The sequence below is a fragment of the Natrix helvetica genome (genome assembly GCF_964273705.1).
Source record: "Natrix helvetica genome assembly, chromosome: 2".
Lineage (NCBI taxonomy): Eukaryota > Metazoa > Chordata > Lepidosauria > Squamata > Natricidae > Natrix > Natrix helvetica.
In genome coordinates this window covers 227,640,905-227,658,438 of record NC_138552.1, presented here as the reverse complement: position 1 = coordinate 227,658,438, position 17,534 = coordinate 227,640,905, and the positions used below count along the sequence as shown (strand labels likewise).

The following is a 17,534-nucleotide window of genomic DNA, read 5'->3' as shown; positions in this document are numbered from 1 at the left end:
GCCAAACTGAGAAGCGTTGCAGGTCAGCACCAAAGGCAGGGTCTGGCTGTATTGTACTAGAAAAGTGTCCGCCGTCAGGAGTCTTTTTACCCTGGCAAATGTGGCAGCTTCAGCTCTGCCCCAGGACCACTTCGTGTTCTTTGCTAGGAGACGGTGTAAGGGCTCAGCAACGGTGGCTTTCTGTTTAAGAAAGACGCTGTAGAAATTAAGGAGCCCGAGGAACACCTGCAGCTCGGTTTGATTGCGAGGTTTAGGGGTGTGCTGTATTGCTTGAATTTTTTGGGTGGTCGGATGAATCCCAGAGCCATCGATTAGGTACCCTAAGAATTCAACCCTTGGCACGTTAATTTTGCATTTTTCTTTTTTGAGATGGAAGCCTTTGTCTCTAATTCTAGTCAAAACTATTCGCAAACGTTTGAAAAGTTGTGCCTCATTTGCAGTTGACACCAAGATGTCGTCGAAATAGGGAACGACTCCTGGAATCTCCTGCAAAAGCCATTCCATGATGCTTTGAAACAGTCCTGGGGTGATACTAACACCGAATTGCAGGCGGTGACATTTGAATGCACCCCTGTGCGTCACAATGGTTTGGGCCTCCGCCATAGCGCCATCTACAGGCAATGATTGGTATGCCTGCACCATGTCCAATTTAGCGAAAATTTTTCCTGGGCCTAAAGAATGTAGTAGATGCTGTACAGTGGGTACAGGGTAAGCGCTTTGTTGCAACACTTTATTGATTGTGCATTTGTAGTCTGTGCAGATGTGGACAGACCCATCAGATTTGACAGGTGTCACTATAGGGGCCTCCCAGTGTGCGTGATCAACTGGCTCTAGGATTCCCTGGCCTATGAGCTTGTCAATTTCCCTATCAATTTTGGGGCGGAGAGCAAAAGGTACTCTCCTGGGTTTTAGCTTTATGGGAGCTATATTAGGGTCCAAATTAAAGGAGAGTGGAGACCCCACAAACTGGTGCCAAAGATGTCCTCGAACTCCTTAAAAATGGCTTCGGTGCTGTTGTCTTTCAAGGCGTTGATACCAGTCACTTCTAGGCCCAGGGCTTCGAACCAGTCAAGCCCCAGGAAGCTCTGTAGATTATTGCTGACCACCGTCACTGGGAGTTGGCTGCTGAAATACTTGAATTTCACCCGGAAGGTGCCTTGGACCACAATGGGGACAGGTTTCCCTGGTAATCGCGTAGGCGGATGTCAGGGGTGCATAGATGTTGTTTCTTCAGGCTAGGGATAGCCTGCTTGAGGGTAGTAGACCACGGATTGATGGTCAGTGATGACCCGGTGGCGATCTCCATCTTGCATGGAGAGTCCTCGATGAGGACTGTGACCTTCAGCTTTTTGGGGCACCTACTGCGGACTTGGCCGATTGACGTATGGTAGGTGACTCTGGTGTTGCCCTCAGAGTGCCGTGGTGGCTTCTGCCAGTCCCCTTGGTTGGGCCTCTGCTGGCATTTTGGTGTGCTTCTTGGCTGCCAGGTAGTAGCAGGCACACTTTGGCGATGTGCCCCTTTCGCTCGCAGCGCTGGCGGGTAGCGTCACGGAAACGGCAAGCTGATCTGGCATGGTCCCCTCCGCAACTAGTGCGAGGCGGGAGACGCAGTTTGAGTTTGCGCGCCGGCTGGGCACGGCTACTGTGCATGCAGCAGCTGTCATCTTCCTCGCCTTCTGAGGTCTCGGCCTCTGCAGCCTCGCGATGTACATGTGTACTCTTTCACACGTCTTGTGGAGTGCTTTGGCACTGCAGAGTTTCAGTGGATTTGACGGCCGATTTGGACACCTTGGCTTCATTCAAGGCTATCTGCAGAGTGAGGTTAGATTTAGTGAGTTACCTCCTCTGTAAGTTAATGTCCCGCATACCGCAAATTATGTGGTCAAGAATGAGTTTGCCCGGATTTCCGGTTCCGGCGGCTACGGCGACAGGCAAGCCTTTGCCTGCTCCCGCTCTCCCGGTGGGCTTCCCCCGCTTCTGGGGGGGCACAGGACGCCCCGAAGAGGCGTCCTGCCGAGGGAGCGGCTCGCGGAGGGCCCCTGCATCGGCGGCGGCTGGTGGGGGCTTCTCCGCTTCGCTCTAGGCACCGGGGAGCAGTTTTGGAGGGCGCGCACGCGTCTCGCTCCATGCCGAGCGGACAACGTACTTTTGAAGGAAGCAGCGGCGGTATGGTGAGAGGCTTCCTTTCTTCATTCCCCTTCTTTTGAAATAATGGACTTTTCAGCGCTTTTAAAAAGCTAAACTTTCGGATCCTTGCTAGAGGTGCGGCTAGAGGGAGGGCGATTTTCCCCCCCCCTTGGACAAGCGGCTTGAGAAGATTTTGCTTTCGCCCCCAGGGGAAGGAGGAGGGGGGAGAGCCAACTAATGATGCCTCACCCCTTTAAAAGTGACTTTCATTGGACTTAGCTCCAGAACTTATGGGTGAACTGAGAACTTTCTGAACTTTTAAAATTTTATTATGCCTCTGAGCCCAAAGCTGGCAGGGCAAGATGGCACACTTCCGTTGTCTTCATGAACTGTGAAACCTGACTCCACCTTTAAAATTCAGGCTTCCGGTCTTTGTCTCCGAATCACCCAGAGGAATCTCTTGTGGATTGTTATTTTCTGAACTCTTTGGAGAAAAAACTTTCATCTATTGCTAGAGTAACTAAAGAAACTCCCACCTGTTTGGATCCTCTGCCTTCTGGACTCGCCTGCCTGCTCTACTTCTCCAGCTGCCCAGTTCCTACACTGACTGATCTCCTTGTTTTATAAACCATGTCTCCAAAAAGACCACCTCCTGGAAAGCCTGGCTTTGCTACTTCTGCTCCAGCGTCTGCAACGTCCAGTCCAGCCACACAGTCAAAGATAACAGAACTGATGCAACCTAAGACTACAGAGATAGACTTTCAACAAATGCTTCAACAAATTTTACAGGGCCAGGAGGAAATTAAGAAACAGTTAAGGGAAATGAAAGATGAAATTAAAGAGAATCAAGCTCAAATTTTTAAGAACTCACAGAGACTGGACCTTGTGGAGGGTGGGGTGGCGGAGGCAAAAGTGGGGGTAGAGGCTTTACAGAAGGGGAACAAAGAACTTGATATCCAACAAATGAAAACAGAGTTTGAGAGAATGTCCTTTTATCTTAGATTTCAAAATGTAATAGAAGCAGATGGGGAAAACATAAGGGACATTATGACTAATATTCTAGCTGAATACATACACAAAGATAAACATCAGATGGAATGGGAGATAGACCTAGTCTATAGAGTGAATTCAGCATATGCCAGAACACACAATGTACCCAGGGAGGTTCATATTAAATTCCTTAGGAAAAGCACAAGAGATGAAATTCTGGGTGTACAAAGGGGGCAAACACTGACATACCACGACAGGGAGATAACCATTCTGAAGCAGATTCCCAAAAAAATTAGGGAAAAAAGGAAAAGCTATTCGCAATTGGCGAATAAACTATACCAGAAGGGGGTGTGGTTTAGATGGTTGATGCCTGAAGGTATGCTGATATTCTGGGAGGAGACAAGAATCAGAATCAACACACCCATAGAGGCACAGGCCTTTATGGAAAAAAATAAAGTGAACCTAGAAAAAACAGAAGACACCACAACGGTCACACAGGACACGGGAGGGGCCAGAGCTCTGCCAGCGGGGGGTGAAGGGGCAACACCAAGAAAGCTCAGATCACAAAAATGAATAAGAAAACCACAATGTTATAAACAGACCGAAAGTAATAATGAATTTATATCTAGACTATATATCATAACGATATAAACTGATTGAAAACTATTTTTTCTAGAATTAATATGCTGATTTTTTATGATTATGTATTAAGGTTTGATATTTAGATGTAACCTATGAGTTTGGAGGGAGGGGGCGTCTCCCACACTTGCAACTGCCAACATTTGTAACCATTCCACTTACCCTTTTCCGTATAAATGTTTTAAAAAAACCAATAAAACTTTTTGAAAAAAAAAAAAAGAATGAGTTTGCCCATGTCTCGGAACTTGCAGTACACTGCGGCTTTTCGTACCGCTGCCACGTACTCGGTGATCGATTCGCCCTCCTTCTGGTTTCTGATGTTAAACTCATGCTGGCGAACGTGCTTGGATGGCTTGGGGGAATAGTGGGTCCTCAGCGTCTGCTGGAGCACGGACCAAGCGACTGATTGTAGCGGCGTTGGTTCAGAGAGGTCTTTCGCCATTTCGAACACTTCCCGGCTACAGTATCCGAGGAACATGTTCTTCTTGCGGCCTTCAGAAAGGCCCATGAAGTCATTGGCCTCAAGGAAACAGTCAAACCGTAGCATATACAAGTCCCAGTGCTCGGTGACTGGGTCATACGGAGTCGGTGGGGCGTGCATGGCCATTTTGTGTTCTGAGGGCGTTTTGAGTTTTCCGTTCAAAAATGGCTGCTCAAAGCCACACTGAGCTCCGGGTTGAATGTACTTGCTGGATTGCTACCCTCTTTTTGGTTCGCCTAGTTGACTTCCAATCCCACCTTCGTCGCCAGTGTTGGATCGGGTAATGGAAAAGCACACAAGGCTAAAAGGCAACAACAGCTCTTTATTAAAGTACAAGTAGTAAGAACAATCCAGCGAAGGTTGAGTCTGACAGCAACTCTTTTATAGGGAGCTGTCAGACCGTTCAACCAATAGGATTAAACCTCTCTTCCCGCCAGAACAGAGGACCTTGGTGGAAACCACTGTAGTAGATACCAGTATCTAACAACTTTGTCATATCTAATCCTGCCAAAAGTCAGAGTTTCAACCTCTTCTCTTGTTGATATCTTCCTTTGGCAGAAAATATTGTAGAAGAAAATATAAAGTATTCTGCTATTCTAGATCGAATCCTTACCAAGAGAGAGGGATTGGTTGAAGAAGTATTCATAATATTCTTAAATTCATTATATCCAGAAGAGAAAGAGCTTAGAAGAGTCAACATTGCAAATAAGACTTCAGAAAAGAAGATTCTAATGAACTCCATTAAAGGATACACTGGATTTAATCTTTAATAGAAAAAGGATCTAGGAAGGATAGAAAAAGCTATGCTATGGAAACATTGAAGGGATAGATGGCCATAATAAAATAAGCATGCCCAATTGATCAGAGAGAAAGGGTACTAATTTAACATTCAGATGATTATATTTAAATACAGGTGACTAAATTACGAAAATGTTTCATGGTTTTAATTGTTTTTAATTTGTAATGGCTTTTCTGGTTATATTTTTGGTAATTTTGTCTTTTTTCCTTTTACTCAAGAAACACATATTGGAGATGGGTGGCTATATTCGTGTTTTAAAAAAGATTTTATCCTACCTTTTTTCATATATAGTTCAAAGCAGCAAATGTTTCTTCTTTCTCCTATTTTCCCCAAAACAACAACCCTGTGAGGTGAGTTGGACTGAGAGAGAGAGTGACCGTCCCAAAGTCACCCAGCTATTTTTTCATAACTAGGAAATCAGTCTCCTGGTTTCTAGGTTGGCACCTTAATCACTTCACTACACCACACCACACCCCAAACTCACTCACTCTCTCTCTCTCTCTCTCTCTCTCTCTCACTAAATAAAGACTATTCATTTGTTTTGCTTCTGCTGTAAAGATATAAATATGTTCAGAACCAGCAAGTAATTTTTTTTGAGCTTCCCCTAATATTGCCCCTTTGCAGGCTTTCCTGCAAAGATTTCTGGGCAATATCTGCAGCACGTTTTGTGTGCTTGAAACAATTATTATAACATCTCCTTTCACTACGACAGTTATCAGTCCCAAACCGCTCATTCATTATCAGAAAATTGAATGAGAGGTTCATTCACAGCAATGGGTAGAGTCATAGGCCACTTTTCAATGTGATTTAAGCACTACACAGCCACCTTATCAGAATAAAGCAGTGCCAACTTAATATTGGCTTCCCATCACCAATCTCTTTCCCTTCTTCTTAGATTCCAAGCTAAGTCATGTTAACCTGATTTCAGGTATATTAGTTTTAGGTAATCTCTGATCGCATTAATGCCAACTCCCTTCAGCACATCACCAACTGATGCAAAGTACATCCCCATATATAATTGAGGTCAAACAGTGCATATGGGGTGATTCCTAACATTGTTATACAACTCTATCAATTTAGAAATTTCACTAGGAACACTCTAGTAAGATAGCCTACACCAATGATGGCAAACCTATGGCACCTGAGGCGCTGCCCTGTCAGCTGGCCAGTGCGCATGCGCACGCAGGCCAGCTGAGTTCACCCTTTTTTAAAGCTATTTTTCGTCCTCCCCAGGCTCCAGAGGCTTTATAGGACCATGGGGAGGGCGAAAACAATCTCTCCCGCCACCAGGAGGCCCTCTGGAGGCTTCATGAGCTTCCCTGAAGCCTCCGGAGCGCAAAAAAACAGCCCTACAGGCAAACCGGAAGTTCGGGACCAGACTTCCTGTTTGCTCAGAGGGTCGTTTTGAGCGCCCTGAAGGCTTCAGGGAAGCCTTCTGAAGGTCCCTGAAGCCTTCAAAGCGCTTAAAACGACCCTCCGGGTTTGCTCAGAGGGTCGTTTTGATTGCTTCGGAGGCTTCAGGGAAGCCTCCTGAAGGTCCCTGAAGCCTCCGGAGGGCTTCCGGGGGGCGGGGGAGGCTGTTTTTGCCTTCCCCATGCTCCTATAAAGCCTCTGGAGCCTGGGGAGAAGAAAAAAGCATGCAAAAATGGGGGGGTCGTGCCTCTAGTGCATGCATGCGCACTGGGAGGGGTCGCTCATTGCATTATGGGTGTGGCACGCCTGCACACGACCCCCCTGCGCTCCCCCCCACTTATGGCACGCAAGCCAAAAAAGGTTCGCCATCACCGGCCTACATTTTTGTCCCACGTGTCATGTGCACATCTCACAAAAACAAAAACAAAAAATTCTAAAGTTCTAAAATAAAGTAAAATGAGGAAATATATGGAAAGATGTTCCATAAAATTAAACATTACCTACAAAATTTGCTAAATTCAGCTAAGCAGTAAGAACTTTTCTAATTTGGGTAATTATAACAGGATACACAGAAAAATGAGGGCAGAAGTAGACTTCCATGACTGTGGAACTACCTACAGTAGCTCTTATATGGATGGATGATTGAAAATGATTGAAATTGATTAGCAACCTTGAAGCTTTCTTCATTATTTCAGGAAGAAAGTGTCCTAAATTGATACAGGGAAGTAGAGAATCAACTGTGCTCAGGTCAACAGGTATAATTATTTTCATGATGTTTCAATGAAAAAGCAGGAATGTGTTTGGTATTGAATAAGTATGGATAAAATATAGAATTCTGCTCTCCTATTCTATACCTCATTGAAAGCACAATAATGACTTAAAAATAGGGAGCAGCAACAGATATGAAAGGAACTCAAGAAACATACATGGATGGAAGATGAAATACTGAAAAAGAAAGTGTTGATAACCATACTTGGCCTTGATAACCATAGGACATGAAGCATGGAGTCTTTTATACCTCACTTCTCACCATACCTCCATCAGGTTTTCCAATGTAACAAATGACAAAGAATTATCCATTGATCTTTGTCTTCATAGCAGATTGTCTTTTATTATTGTTGTTCAATCGCTAAATCATGTCTGACTCTTTGTGACCCATGGACCAGTGGTGGGTTGCAGACAGTACACCCCGGTATGGGCATACCGGAGCCTGCCCAGAGCACCGGATACCGTTCCGGTACGGTGCTCTGGAGGGCCCACCCGCCTGCCCAAGCTCCTTACCTGTCTTTTAAGGCTTCTGTGCTTGCGCATGGTGTGTACAGCGCCTGCGCAACGCTCCGTGGAACAGTTGGAGCGTTGTGGAGGCTCATGGAGGCACTAAGATGCATGCGCACACTGCGCACCTGTGCGCACACTGCACGTATCCATATGGATGCTGCTGGGCTCATTCCAACCGTACTGGTTGGAATGGGATCTGAAACCCACCACTGACCATTGCATTGCCTTCCCCTCTTCCACTGTCTCCTGGAGTTTGCCCAAACTCATGTTTGCTGTGTCAAAGACACTGTCTAACCATCTTGCTCTATACAATCCCCTTATCCTTTTGTCTTCAATCTTTCCCAGCATCAGGGTCTTTTACAATGAATTATCTCTTCTCATTAGGTGGTCAAAATATTTGAGCTTCAGCTTTAGTACCTGTCTTTTAAAAGAACAGTCAGGGTTGATTTCCTTTAGGATTGTCTGAATTGATTTCCTTGTAGTCTAAGAGACTCTCAAGAGTCTTCTCCAACCACACAATTCGAAAGCACCAATTCTTCAGCACTCAACTTTCCTTAGCATCCAAGTCTCACAGCCATAGGTTACTACTGGAAAAACCATAGTTTTGACTATACGGACCTTTGATGGAAAGGTGATGTCTTTGCTTTCTAATATGCTGTCTAGGTTTGCTGTAGCTTTCCACCCAAGGAGCAAGCGTCTTTTAATTTCATGGCTGCAGTCACCATCCACAATGACCTTGTAGCCCAATAAAATCTATCAGTTTCCATTTCTTCCTCTTCTATTTGGCAGGAAGTGATGAGACCAGACACCATGATCTTAGCTTTTTTTAATGCTGAGTTTCAGGTGAACTTTTGCACTTTCCTTTTTCACCCTCATTAAGAGGCTCTTTAGTTCCTCCTCACTTTCTGCCACAGAGTGGTATCATCTGCATAGCTGACGTTAATATTTCTCCCAGAAATCTTAATTCTGGCTTGTGATTCATCCATCCTGGTATTTTGTATGATGTATTCTGCACACACAGAAAGTTAAATAAACAAGGTAACAATATGCAGCTTTGCGTTGTCTGATTAAAGGTACCATTCCTTAGAATCAGCTACGTGCTAGTAGTTCCCGACTCTAGGGGCTGGTGCTCATCTCTGTTTCAAAGCTGAAGAGCCAGCACTGTCCGAAGACATCTCCATGGTCATCTGGCTGGCATGACTAAATGCCAAAGGCACACGGAATGCTGTTACCTTCCCACAAAGATGGCCCCTATTTTTCTACTTGCATTTTTACATGCTTTTGAATTGCTAGGTTGGCAGAAGCTGGGAGTCTTAGCCACTGAGCCACGCATCCTTGTCTGATTATGTGTCATCAAATCAATGTCAACTCTTAGTGACCAGATAGATTTTCTCTATGATGATCTGTCCCTAACCTGATCTTTCAGGTACAAGCACTTTATTCTTCTATATTGTTAGTAAGATGGGTGGCTGTTAAACATTCAACTGAGTGGAAAGGTGGGGGTGGGGACAAATGAAGCATTCAGATAATTCTTTCACCAATGAGCACAGGTGGGCTGTTTTCTGTGACTTGTAGACCTACAAACATATCCCCATACTTATGTTCTAGAGTCCTCATGTCAGAATAGAACTGAAAATAGATCCTTTTCAGGGCTGTTTTCAACTGGATTCAAGAGGGAAAGGGAGATGATCTCGAAATGGGCATTTTCCATCAAACTGTTTCTTTTCAAGACAGAAATAATTAACAGCCCACCTGTACCTCTGTGATCCAGATGTGTGAACGGATTCTTCTAGTCTTTGCTTAACAGGGACTTGCAGATGCTGGCCTTCTCCAGGATCTCTCCCAGCAAGAAGCCAACTATCTCGAAGCTGCAATTGAAGGAATTTTTCCTCGGCTTGGAGAGAATGTATTTTTCTGTGTTGTTTCTCTGTGTCATATAATACTTGTAGGTATATGCATAATTTTATATTTACTTATTTATTTGTTTATTTAGTCATGTTTATGTAGTGTATATTGGAGGTGGTGACCCTTTGAGAGCTGTATGCAATGAAATTTCATTTTAATGTATGCCAATTAACGTACAATCCTCGTGACAATAAAGTTATTCTAAGTTCTCTTGTCCTCGTTTTTTGTAATTTCAGGCCAGAGGCCAACGCTGCTGCCCACGTTGTCATTCGGGTTACCCATCTCCCTAAATTTCATCCAAGCTTAGGAAGCAGAGGCGTCTTTTTCTTTCCTCTGCTGAAGTCCAAGCACATCCTTTATCTTATCTCGGGACCACAGCTTCCCTTCCTACGCTGTCACAACCATCTATGGGTGAAATCGTCCGCAGTCATCTTATCAAAACCAGCACGCTTTCCCGGCATCTGGGGGGTCGGACCCACCGCCGTGTCTCCCAACCAGAGCCTTTCACGTGGTCGAGCAGCTCCGTTTGCAGGTTCCCCCGCCTCATTCCCGCAAAACCTTGGCCTTTCAGGCGCGCCTTTTCCTACCTCTTCCGGCCGCCAGGAATCGGCAGCAGGGAGAGCCTTGGCCGTAGCTGAAAGCTACGAGTTGGGCGGTGCGTTTTCCCGCGGGGTACAATTTTACTTTCGATTCTCTCGGCGGGTTTGGCTGATTTCGCCGAGATTACGGCTGGGGGCAGCCGAAGCCGCGCGAGCCTCGGGGAAACGAAAGTCAAAAGCGGTAGCGTTTCCCGTCTGCTGCGCTCAGCTGGAGGAGAAGGTTGACACACGGCTTCTTCCCGGGGAGAAACTGTTGGTTCCAGAGCTTCTGCTGCTTCGGTGAGTATTCAAGCGGCGGGAGACGGGAGTGGAGACCGAGGGGCAATAGGCTATTGCGTGAGACCGGTAGGACTCTTCAGATTCATAATCACCAAAGGACGCACTGACATTAACTAAGCCTTTTTCTAAATTGAATAGGCTCAGTCGAGGTTCGGTTCAAGCATTCCTTGAGTCCTTGAGGAAGCATTCTCCACCCACACAGCAGGTTTCCCTGTGAAATTCCCGATTTCTTCCCGGAGCGTTCAAGCAAAGGCTGGAAAACCATCAGGTTAGTGGTACGGAAGGATAATTTGGATCCTCGCACCCCGTAGAGCGGCGATCCTCCACCTGGTATGGACGACGACTCACAACAGCCCAAGGGAATCTGGGAATTGAAGTCCACACATCTCAAAGTTGCCAACGTTGAAAAACGGGGCCGTGTGTATATAGAGCAGGAGTGTCCAAACTTGGGAACTGTAAGACTTGTGGAATTCTGGGAGTTGAAGTCCACAAGTCTTAAAGTTCCCAAGTTTGGACACCCCTGATATAGAGGGTTGGTCGATGCTGATTTCAATTCTAGGTTTGTGAGTGTTATTTTGCAATTTATAAGCCCATATTGTCTAGTTAGTTTCCCCTTATAAACTTCACATAATTGTGTAAGTGAATTTTGCAGGATTATTACTTTTTTTGCCTATATCCAAAATGCAGTTGTGGTTAGAAACCAAGCAGCTTAAGTTAGAGCAAACCTTGAGTGCAAAGTCTGATTGGACTTTGAAGATGGCCTTCATTTTGGGACTGAACAATATGATGACATGGTAAATTGCAGATGGAAACCAGGATGATGGTGAATAAGAGTGGCACACTAACAAACAGAATGTAATGTTGTTGTTTTTTTACTGTTTATTGTATTGTGCACAGAGGGCCACTGTTGGTAGAGATGTTCCTGCTGTCCTTGGATGTCCCAACTCTTCTGTGTGGTCCTCTAGCTTAATTTGACATGACAAATCAAAGTACATCATGCTGCAATTCTGTGCATGTCTTGATATCATTTTACTGAATTTATTGCAATCTGAATTTGAATGTCAAAATACAGATTTTCAGTATATGTCTTTAGCCTTCATAGAGTAAGAGTAGAGAAAAACAATTTCTAGCAGCTTACATTAGTTAGTGGTGTGAAGAGTTATTTTGAAAGCTGTATCTGGATAAAGATAGAATGTTTGATACAGTTACACAATTGAAATATATTCTAACAACAACAACAACAGTGGTTAAAATGGGAGTGAAGAACTTGTGTCCTTGTCAGGGGAAAAAACACCCTGGAGAAAATAAGGTCTATGGACCGGGCTGATTCCCTTCAGCATATCATTGAGGTGTTAAGAAGGAAAAAAATAAAAGTCTTTGAGAGGTATATTCTAATTAATAAACAAACTTTAATAAAAGTAAATAAAAGTAAATAAAACAGAACTAACTAATGGTTACATTTTGATAATAAATGTTCCGCCTGCCAGCATGCTTGGCAGTCGGACAAAGAACAAAGGAATAGTTCTGGAATGTGTGAAGCATGCGCAATAAATCACTTTCAGATAAAGTGACCTGCGCAATAAAGCTTTCTTAGTTTAACTCTTGAGTGTCAGTTTCCAGTCAGTTCATATCTAGCAAACTTTTTAACATCATGACAGTCCTACTCCCAACAACCCTTATTTTTGGCTATCACGGAATCATGGAAAATGTAATTTTGCAACAATCGGAAGATCACAGGTTCTCCATCACTTGGAGCAGTGACTCCCAGTCTTTTGCTTTGTGGACCAGCAGCAGCGGTGGAAGCCATCTGGGGGGGGGGAGTTCTGTACAAGCAGCAGGTATTCACGGTCACACACAAAGCTCCATTTCCACAAGCAGCAGGTGTCCACGCTGGCCACCTGTACAAATGGAGTTCATGCACAAGTAAGCATGCCCGCTGCTTGTGTAAATAGTTTTGCCTGTTTCCCCCATTGCTTGTGTGGCCCGATTCTCAATGGGCCCCCGGGATTTGGGGACCTTTGTCTTAGAGTAGTGAAATATGAGGCAAGAAGAGTGGCAAAATATATTGTGCCCAACAGTTGCCCACTGGTGCTTCTCTTTACATTATCTGTGCCCCTTTAGGGAAAAATAATGAAGGCAATTACTTAGGCAGGAAGACAGAAAGTTCCATGTCTTCAGGAAGCCATAACTACATCTAGAAGTGTTGGAACATTTTTGATTAGTCTGCAACCCTGGATGAAGTAGATTGTCTCTTCAGTTAGACTTTAGGCCCTAGTATATTATGGAGAAGGCTGCACTTAGGTTGCACTTAGCTGACAGATTCAAGAAGTGAAACATCTCAGAATTTAAGAAACATCTTTAATGCTAGTCAGAGTAAAACATGTCTTGAAAACTGTGAAAATGAATCCCAAGGCAGCCTTATAACAAACCAATTAAGATAGAATCTCTTTAAAATATTTCTTTTTCCTGGTTTCCATATCTGGACTGTGGTGCTTCTTCTCACATCAACTAAATAATATTTCCTGTTTCTCAGTCTCTCATTGATTGTTCTTGTAGACAATCTCTGGCAGGACCAGAATATGGGTAATAGAAATAATCTGGTCCTGGATTACATTTTGGCAACCGTTGATATTGCTGGTCATGGAACCCTTCTGGCCTGTGTTTGGAAATGGGGAAAAGATAGTATTTCAGTGGTTTTCTTTCTTTGAGGAAGGTTCCAATTGGTCTTGGTAATAGGGGAAGAGATTAAATCACCTTTTCTTGTGAGGTTCTTGAGATTTCAATGAACACAATAAAAGCCATGCTATGGTGGATCAGATTCCCTGCTCATCTAGTCTAGTCTCACAACGGCCATCTGCACAAGGAATTCCATAGTCTGCTTGAAGATGGCCTTCAGAGACAATCACACGGCAATCAAGGTAGCCACTGATTGCCATAAATTCCCTGAATTGGTTCAACACTTTTTGAAGCCAACCAAGTTTGTAGCCAGCTCTCCCTAAACTTCTATGTGAGGCTACTAGCCAGGGTCATTTATCAGTATGAGTTCAGATATCAGTACTTGATATTTGATATTTAGTTTCATTATCTCAATACTTGGCTGATCTGTCTATAGATTGGAAGGCTTTAGGCGTCCGGATTGGGAAGAACAGGCTCAGAATTAACCCTAGTGAAAATGAGTGAATGTGGGTTTGCCGGTCATCAATTTACTGTATTGGGAAGTCCTATTCATTGTCACATATGCAACATAATATACATGGGGCTACTCTTAAAGAGTATTCAGAATCTGCAAGTGAAAATATTAAAACATTAGTCCATTGCTATGTTTATGGAGTTGCTAGTAAATATTCTTATTGTGATTTTTTTCTTCTAGGTTGCAATATGCCTGACAACTATCTTGACTCACGTACATGCATGGCAAAACTTAATGAACATTGTCAGAAGAACCTTTTAAAATTGGAGTACAAAGACATTGATATCACAGGCCCACCTCATGATCGTGTGTAAGTTGATGAAGAATATACAGAGATCATAAAAAGGCAGTACCTCCCTCCCTATGTATGTGTGCTATGGAGCAGAATGTTTTTCATAATAGTAAGAATTGTGCATCTCCCTGACTGTTTATCCCCAACCACTATTTAATAGTTCTGCTATGTAAAACATTTCTGAATCCTTACAACTTCTCACTGGACTGGTCCAAAATTTCTTCTCTATACTTTTGTTTTACTTCCCAAATCATGTTACTACTTTGGATAAGAGGTTGTTGTAGCCCGCCAGTGGCCAGCGGAGCTGATGGCAGATTCGGACAGTGAGGAGGTTGGGGAGGAACATGGGCCAGTCTTTGAGTCTGGGGAAGGCTCTGATGGGGACTCTGTGTCAGAGGCAGAGAGGGGGCCAGAGTCGTATGCCAGTTATCAGCTGCCTTCAGAGACAGACATCAGTGAGGGAGACAACGCTGGAGCCTGATCCCAGTGTGCACATGCGTAGAGTTACCAGATGAAGGGAACAGCTAAAGAACGGGTCGACTTGGGAGTAAGGCCACAGGTGGACAATGAATGATCCCTTCCAAAGGAAATAAAAGAGGAGCGAAAGGGGAGTGGAGTTTGCAGGAGACAATTAGTTCACTTAATCGGTTCATGACTCTCCGAGACTCCTTGCCAAGTTTTGCAGATATAGGCCTGGCAGCTTTTGAAGCCAGATAAGGACTGTGACTGTAAATCCTCCCTTGAAATACTTTGTTGGATATGAATAAGAAGAATTCACAGTAAATTAAAAAAAGGGGTGTGTTTTTTTTGGTGGGACAAGGTGTTTGCTTCATGCTATTGGGAAGCCTAGGTCAGAACAGAGGTGATGATACATGTTCTGTATAGCTTTATTTATTGTCTACTGATGCCGGGTTCTACATTTAAAAAAATATTCATTGGCATATAGATTAGTTGTTCTTAAACTGAGGGGGCTAGCTAAAGGGATAATTGGGGTATATCCTGAGATAATAGAGCAGTCTGGGTTTTTTATGTGGGGATAATGGGGAGAGGGGGCGGTCTAGAAATTTAATAAATTATTATTATTAATTATTGAGTCTGAGAAAAGGAATAATTGTGTCAGTTTAGAAACCACTGTTACAGATCTTGTATACCCTCCCTTATTTACTGGCTGCAGTCTGTTCCATCAACTTTATCATTAAGCTAAGTGAACTGGGTGCCACACATACATACAGACAAAATCACACAGAGAGAGAGTGAGTGAGAGAGTGAGAGAGAGAGTGTGTTGTTACGGAGATGGCTGGTTGCTACTGTCTGATTCAGATTAAAGTTATCTTATACAGTGCCCTGGGTTGGACTTGTTTTCTCCCCTTCCTTTTTTGCATACTTCCACAGCAGAGAGTGCTTTAAAAGGTATTTCTTCCTAAACTGCTTTTTTCCACAGAGCAGCATGTCCCTAAAAATTGCTGACCATAAGTTAAGGAACAGGGTTCTGAGACCTTAATAAATTGATAAGAACCTTCTGGCAGGCTGGCCTCTCCTGTCTGAAACTGACCAAATCTTAATTACTAATACTGAAGGCTTTTGCTATCAGGCATTTAAAATTTGGTCCTAGATGTAGGTGTTGGTCAGAAAATGTTTTATTATTATTATTATTATTATTGTTCGATTGTATCACAGCGGCCAGTTGATTCGCCGGATTTGGCATTGATTACTAGTCGGGCCCCACCCAGGGGCCTAGGACGTCGTAACGTATTTTCTTAATATACGTGCAGATCCAAGCAGTGCAGCTTTTTGCATTTGACTGATGGTGATTTTGTCAAGTTTTAACTGTTTTAAATGTAATTCCAGTGCTTTTGGAATAGCACCCAGTGTGCCGATTACCACTGGAATTACCACTGCTGGTTTGTGCCATAATCGTTGGATTAGAAAATGTTTATTATTATTATTATTATTATTATTATTATTATTATTATTATTATTATTATTATTATTATTATTATTATTATTATTATTGCTGCTGTCTGTTTGCAAATGATTGCTAATTAAGCTGGTTACTAAATGAGAAGTGGTTCTATCACTGGTCTTTATGCTCAGCATTTAGCTAGAAGGATGGTTTCAAGATAGAGACAGGAATGGAAATGTAATTCAGAGAAAATAGTCTTGTTCTCCTATCAAAATCCCCTACTGGAATTTGCGGAACATGATATTTCATTAAAACAGCCTCTCCCCACCTGGATGATTTGAGGACAAATGATGGTTGGGTCTTCCAAGATTATCATGTTGTTAACTTTTTTCTGATGAGGGAAAAAATGGGAGTTGTAATTGTGCAATGAAGTGTATTTTGCAGATGATGCATCTCTCCTCTGGCTTCACAATCTTTTATAAATTACTTTCTTCACTGTAGATTCACTGTAGCAGTTGTCATTGGCAGGATCCAATATGAATCTGCCATTGGTAAAACCAAGAAAGAAGCAAAAGCTGAGGCAGCTGTATTAGCCTGGAATACCATACAAAATCAAAAAAAGGTAAGTGGAGGAGTGCCTACAAACCAAGATCTAAACCAAAGTTCCCCAACGTTTACGGCATTCACACGCACCTGCTGCTTGTATAAATGGAGTGTATGCACACATACTCAACCACTGTGTGTGCAAGTGAGGTGCAGGCACATGTGCTCGCCAGCCATTTCCACAGCCAAGTTGCAAACCCCTCATGGCCCACTAGTGGGCCGCGGCTCACAACTTGGGGGACCCCTGATCTAGACAGCAGGTTTGAGCAACCAGGCTCATATTTTCACTAGGAAAATAGAGAGCAGGATTAACATGTGTTCTAATCTGCCCTCAGCATACATTTCTGTTTGTCATGGAAGAGCATTGTTATGGAAGCATTCTGCACTTAACAAATAGCTTTTCCAAAACTTGACTGGTCATAAGCCATGCAGTGAAATGTTTGTTATATAAAATAAAAAAAGTATGCCAGTATCATGTCACATGATGTTGCAACATAAAAAATAAAAAAAGCTCCAGCAGCAGCAACGATAACAAAATCATTAGTTACTTTCTTTCCTAACCATACAGAGTTGCTGGAGTCAGGTAGCATATAAATGTAATAAAATATTATTATGGTTCATCACACAGTCATCCAGATGTTCAGACTGGATTTGGCATTTTTGTCTTCCTATTGAGTCCTTTCAAAGGACCTGGGATAGTCAGCTAAGGATGTTTGATGATGTTACAGATATCATCACGTAGCTGTTCTACGTAAAGCTGCCTTTTGCAGTTGATCGATGGTGTTCAAGTGATGCTCCAGTTGTTTTGGGATTGCACCCAGGTGCAGTAACAGGTGCCTGTTACTGTTGACACTTTACTTGCTTTTGCCACAGTCATTCTATTTCTATTTTCTGGTCTTTGTATTGTTTTTTTTCTTTTTTTTTCCCAAAAAGTTTTATTGGTTTTTTAAAACATTTATAAGGAAAAGGGTAAGTGGAATGGTTACAAATTTTGGCAGTTGCAAGTGTGGCAGACGCCCCCTCCCTCCAAACTCAT

At 43.3% G+C, this 17,534-nt stretch overlaps 1 protein-coding gene across 1 annotated transcript in view; it reads left to right on the top strand.

Moving 5' to 3' along the window:
- LOC309387444 (interferon-induced, double-stranded RNA-activated protein kinase-like) overlaps positions 1 to 17,534 on the top strand; it is a 64,274-nt gene that overhangs the window by 14,386 nt on the left and 32,354 nt on the right. The window contains exons 8-11 of the mRNA XM_081943925.1: positions 9,535 to 9,633; positions 10,495 to 10,510; positions 13,881 to 14,010; positions 16,397 to 16,517. Coding sequence (XP_081800051.1) covers positions 9,535 to 9,633; positions 10,495 to 10,510; positions 13,881 to 14,010; positions 16,397 to 16,517 — 366 coding nt within the window. The remainder of the gene's footprint in view (positions 1 to 9,534; positions 9,634 to 10,494; positions 10,511 to 13,880; positions 14,011 to 16,396; positions 16,518 to 17,534) is intronic.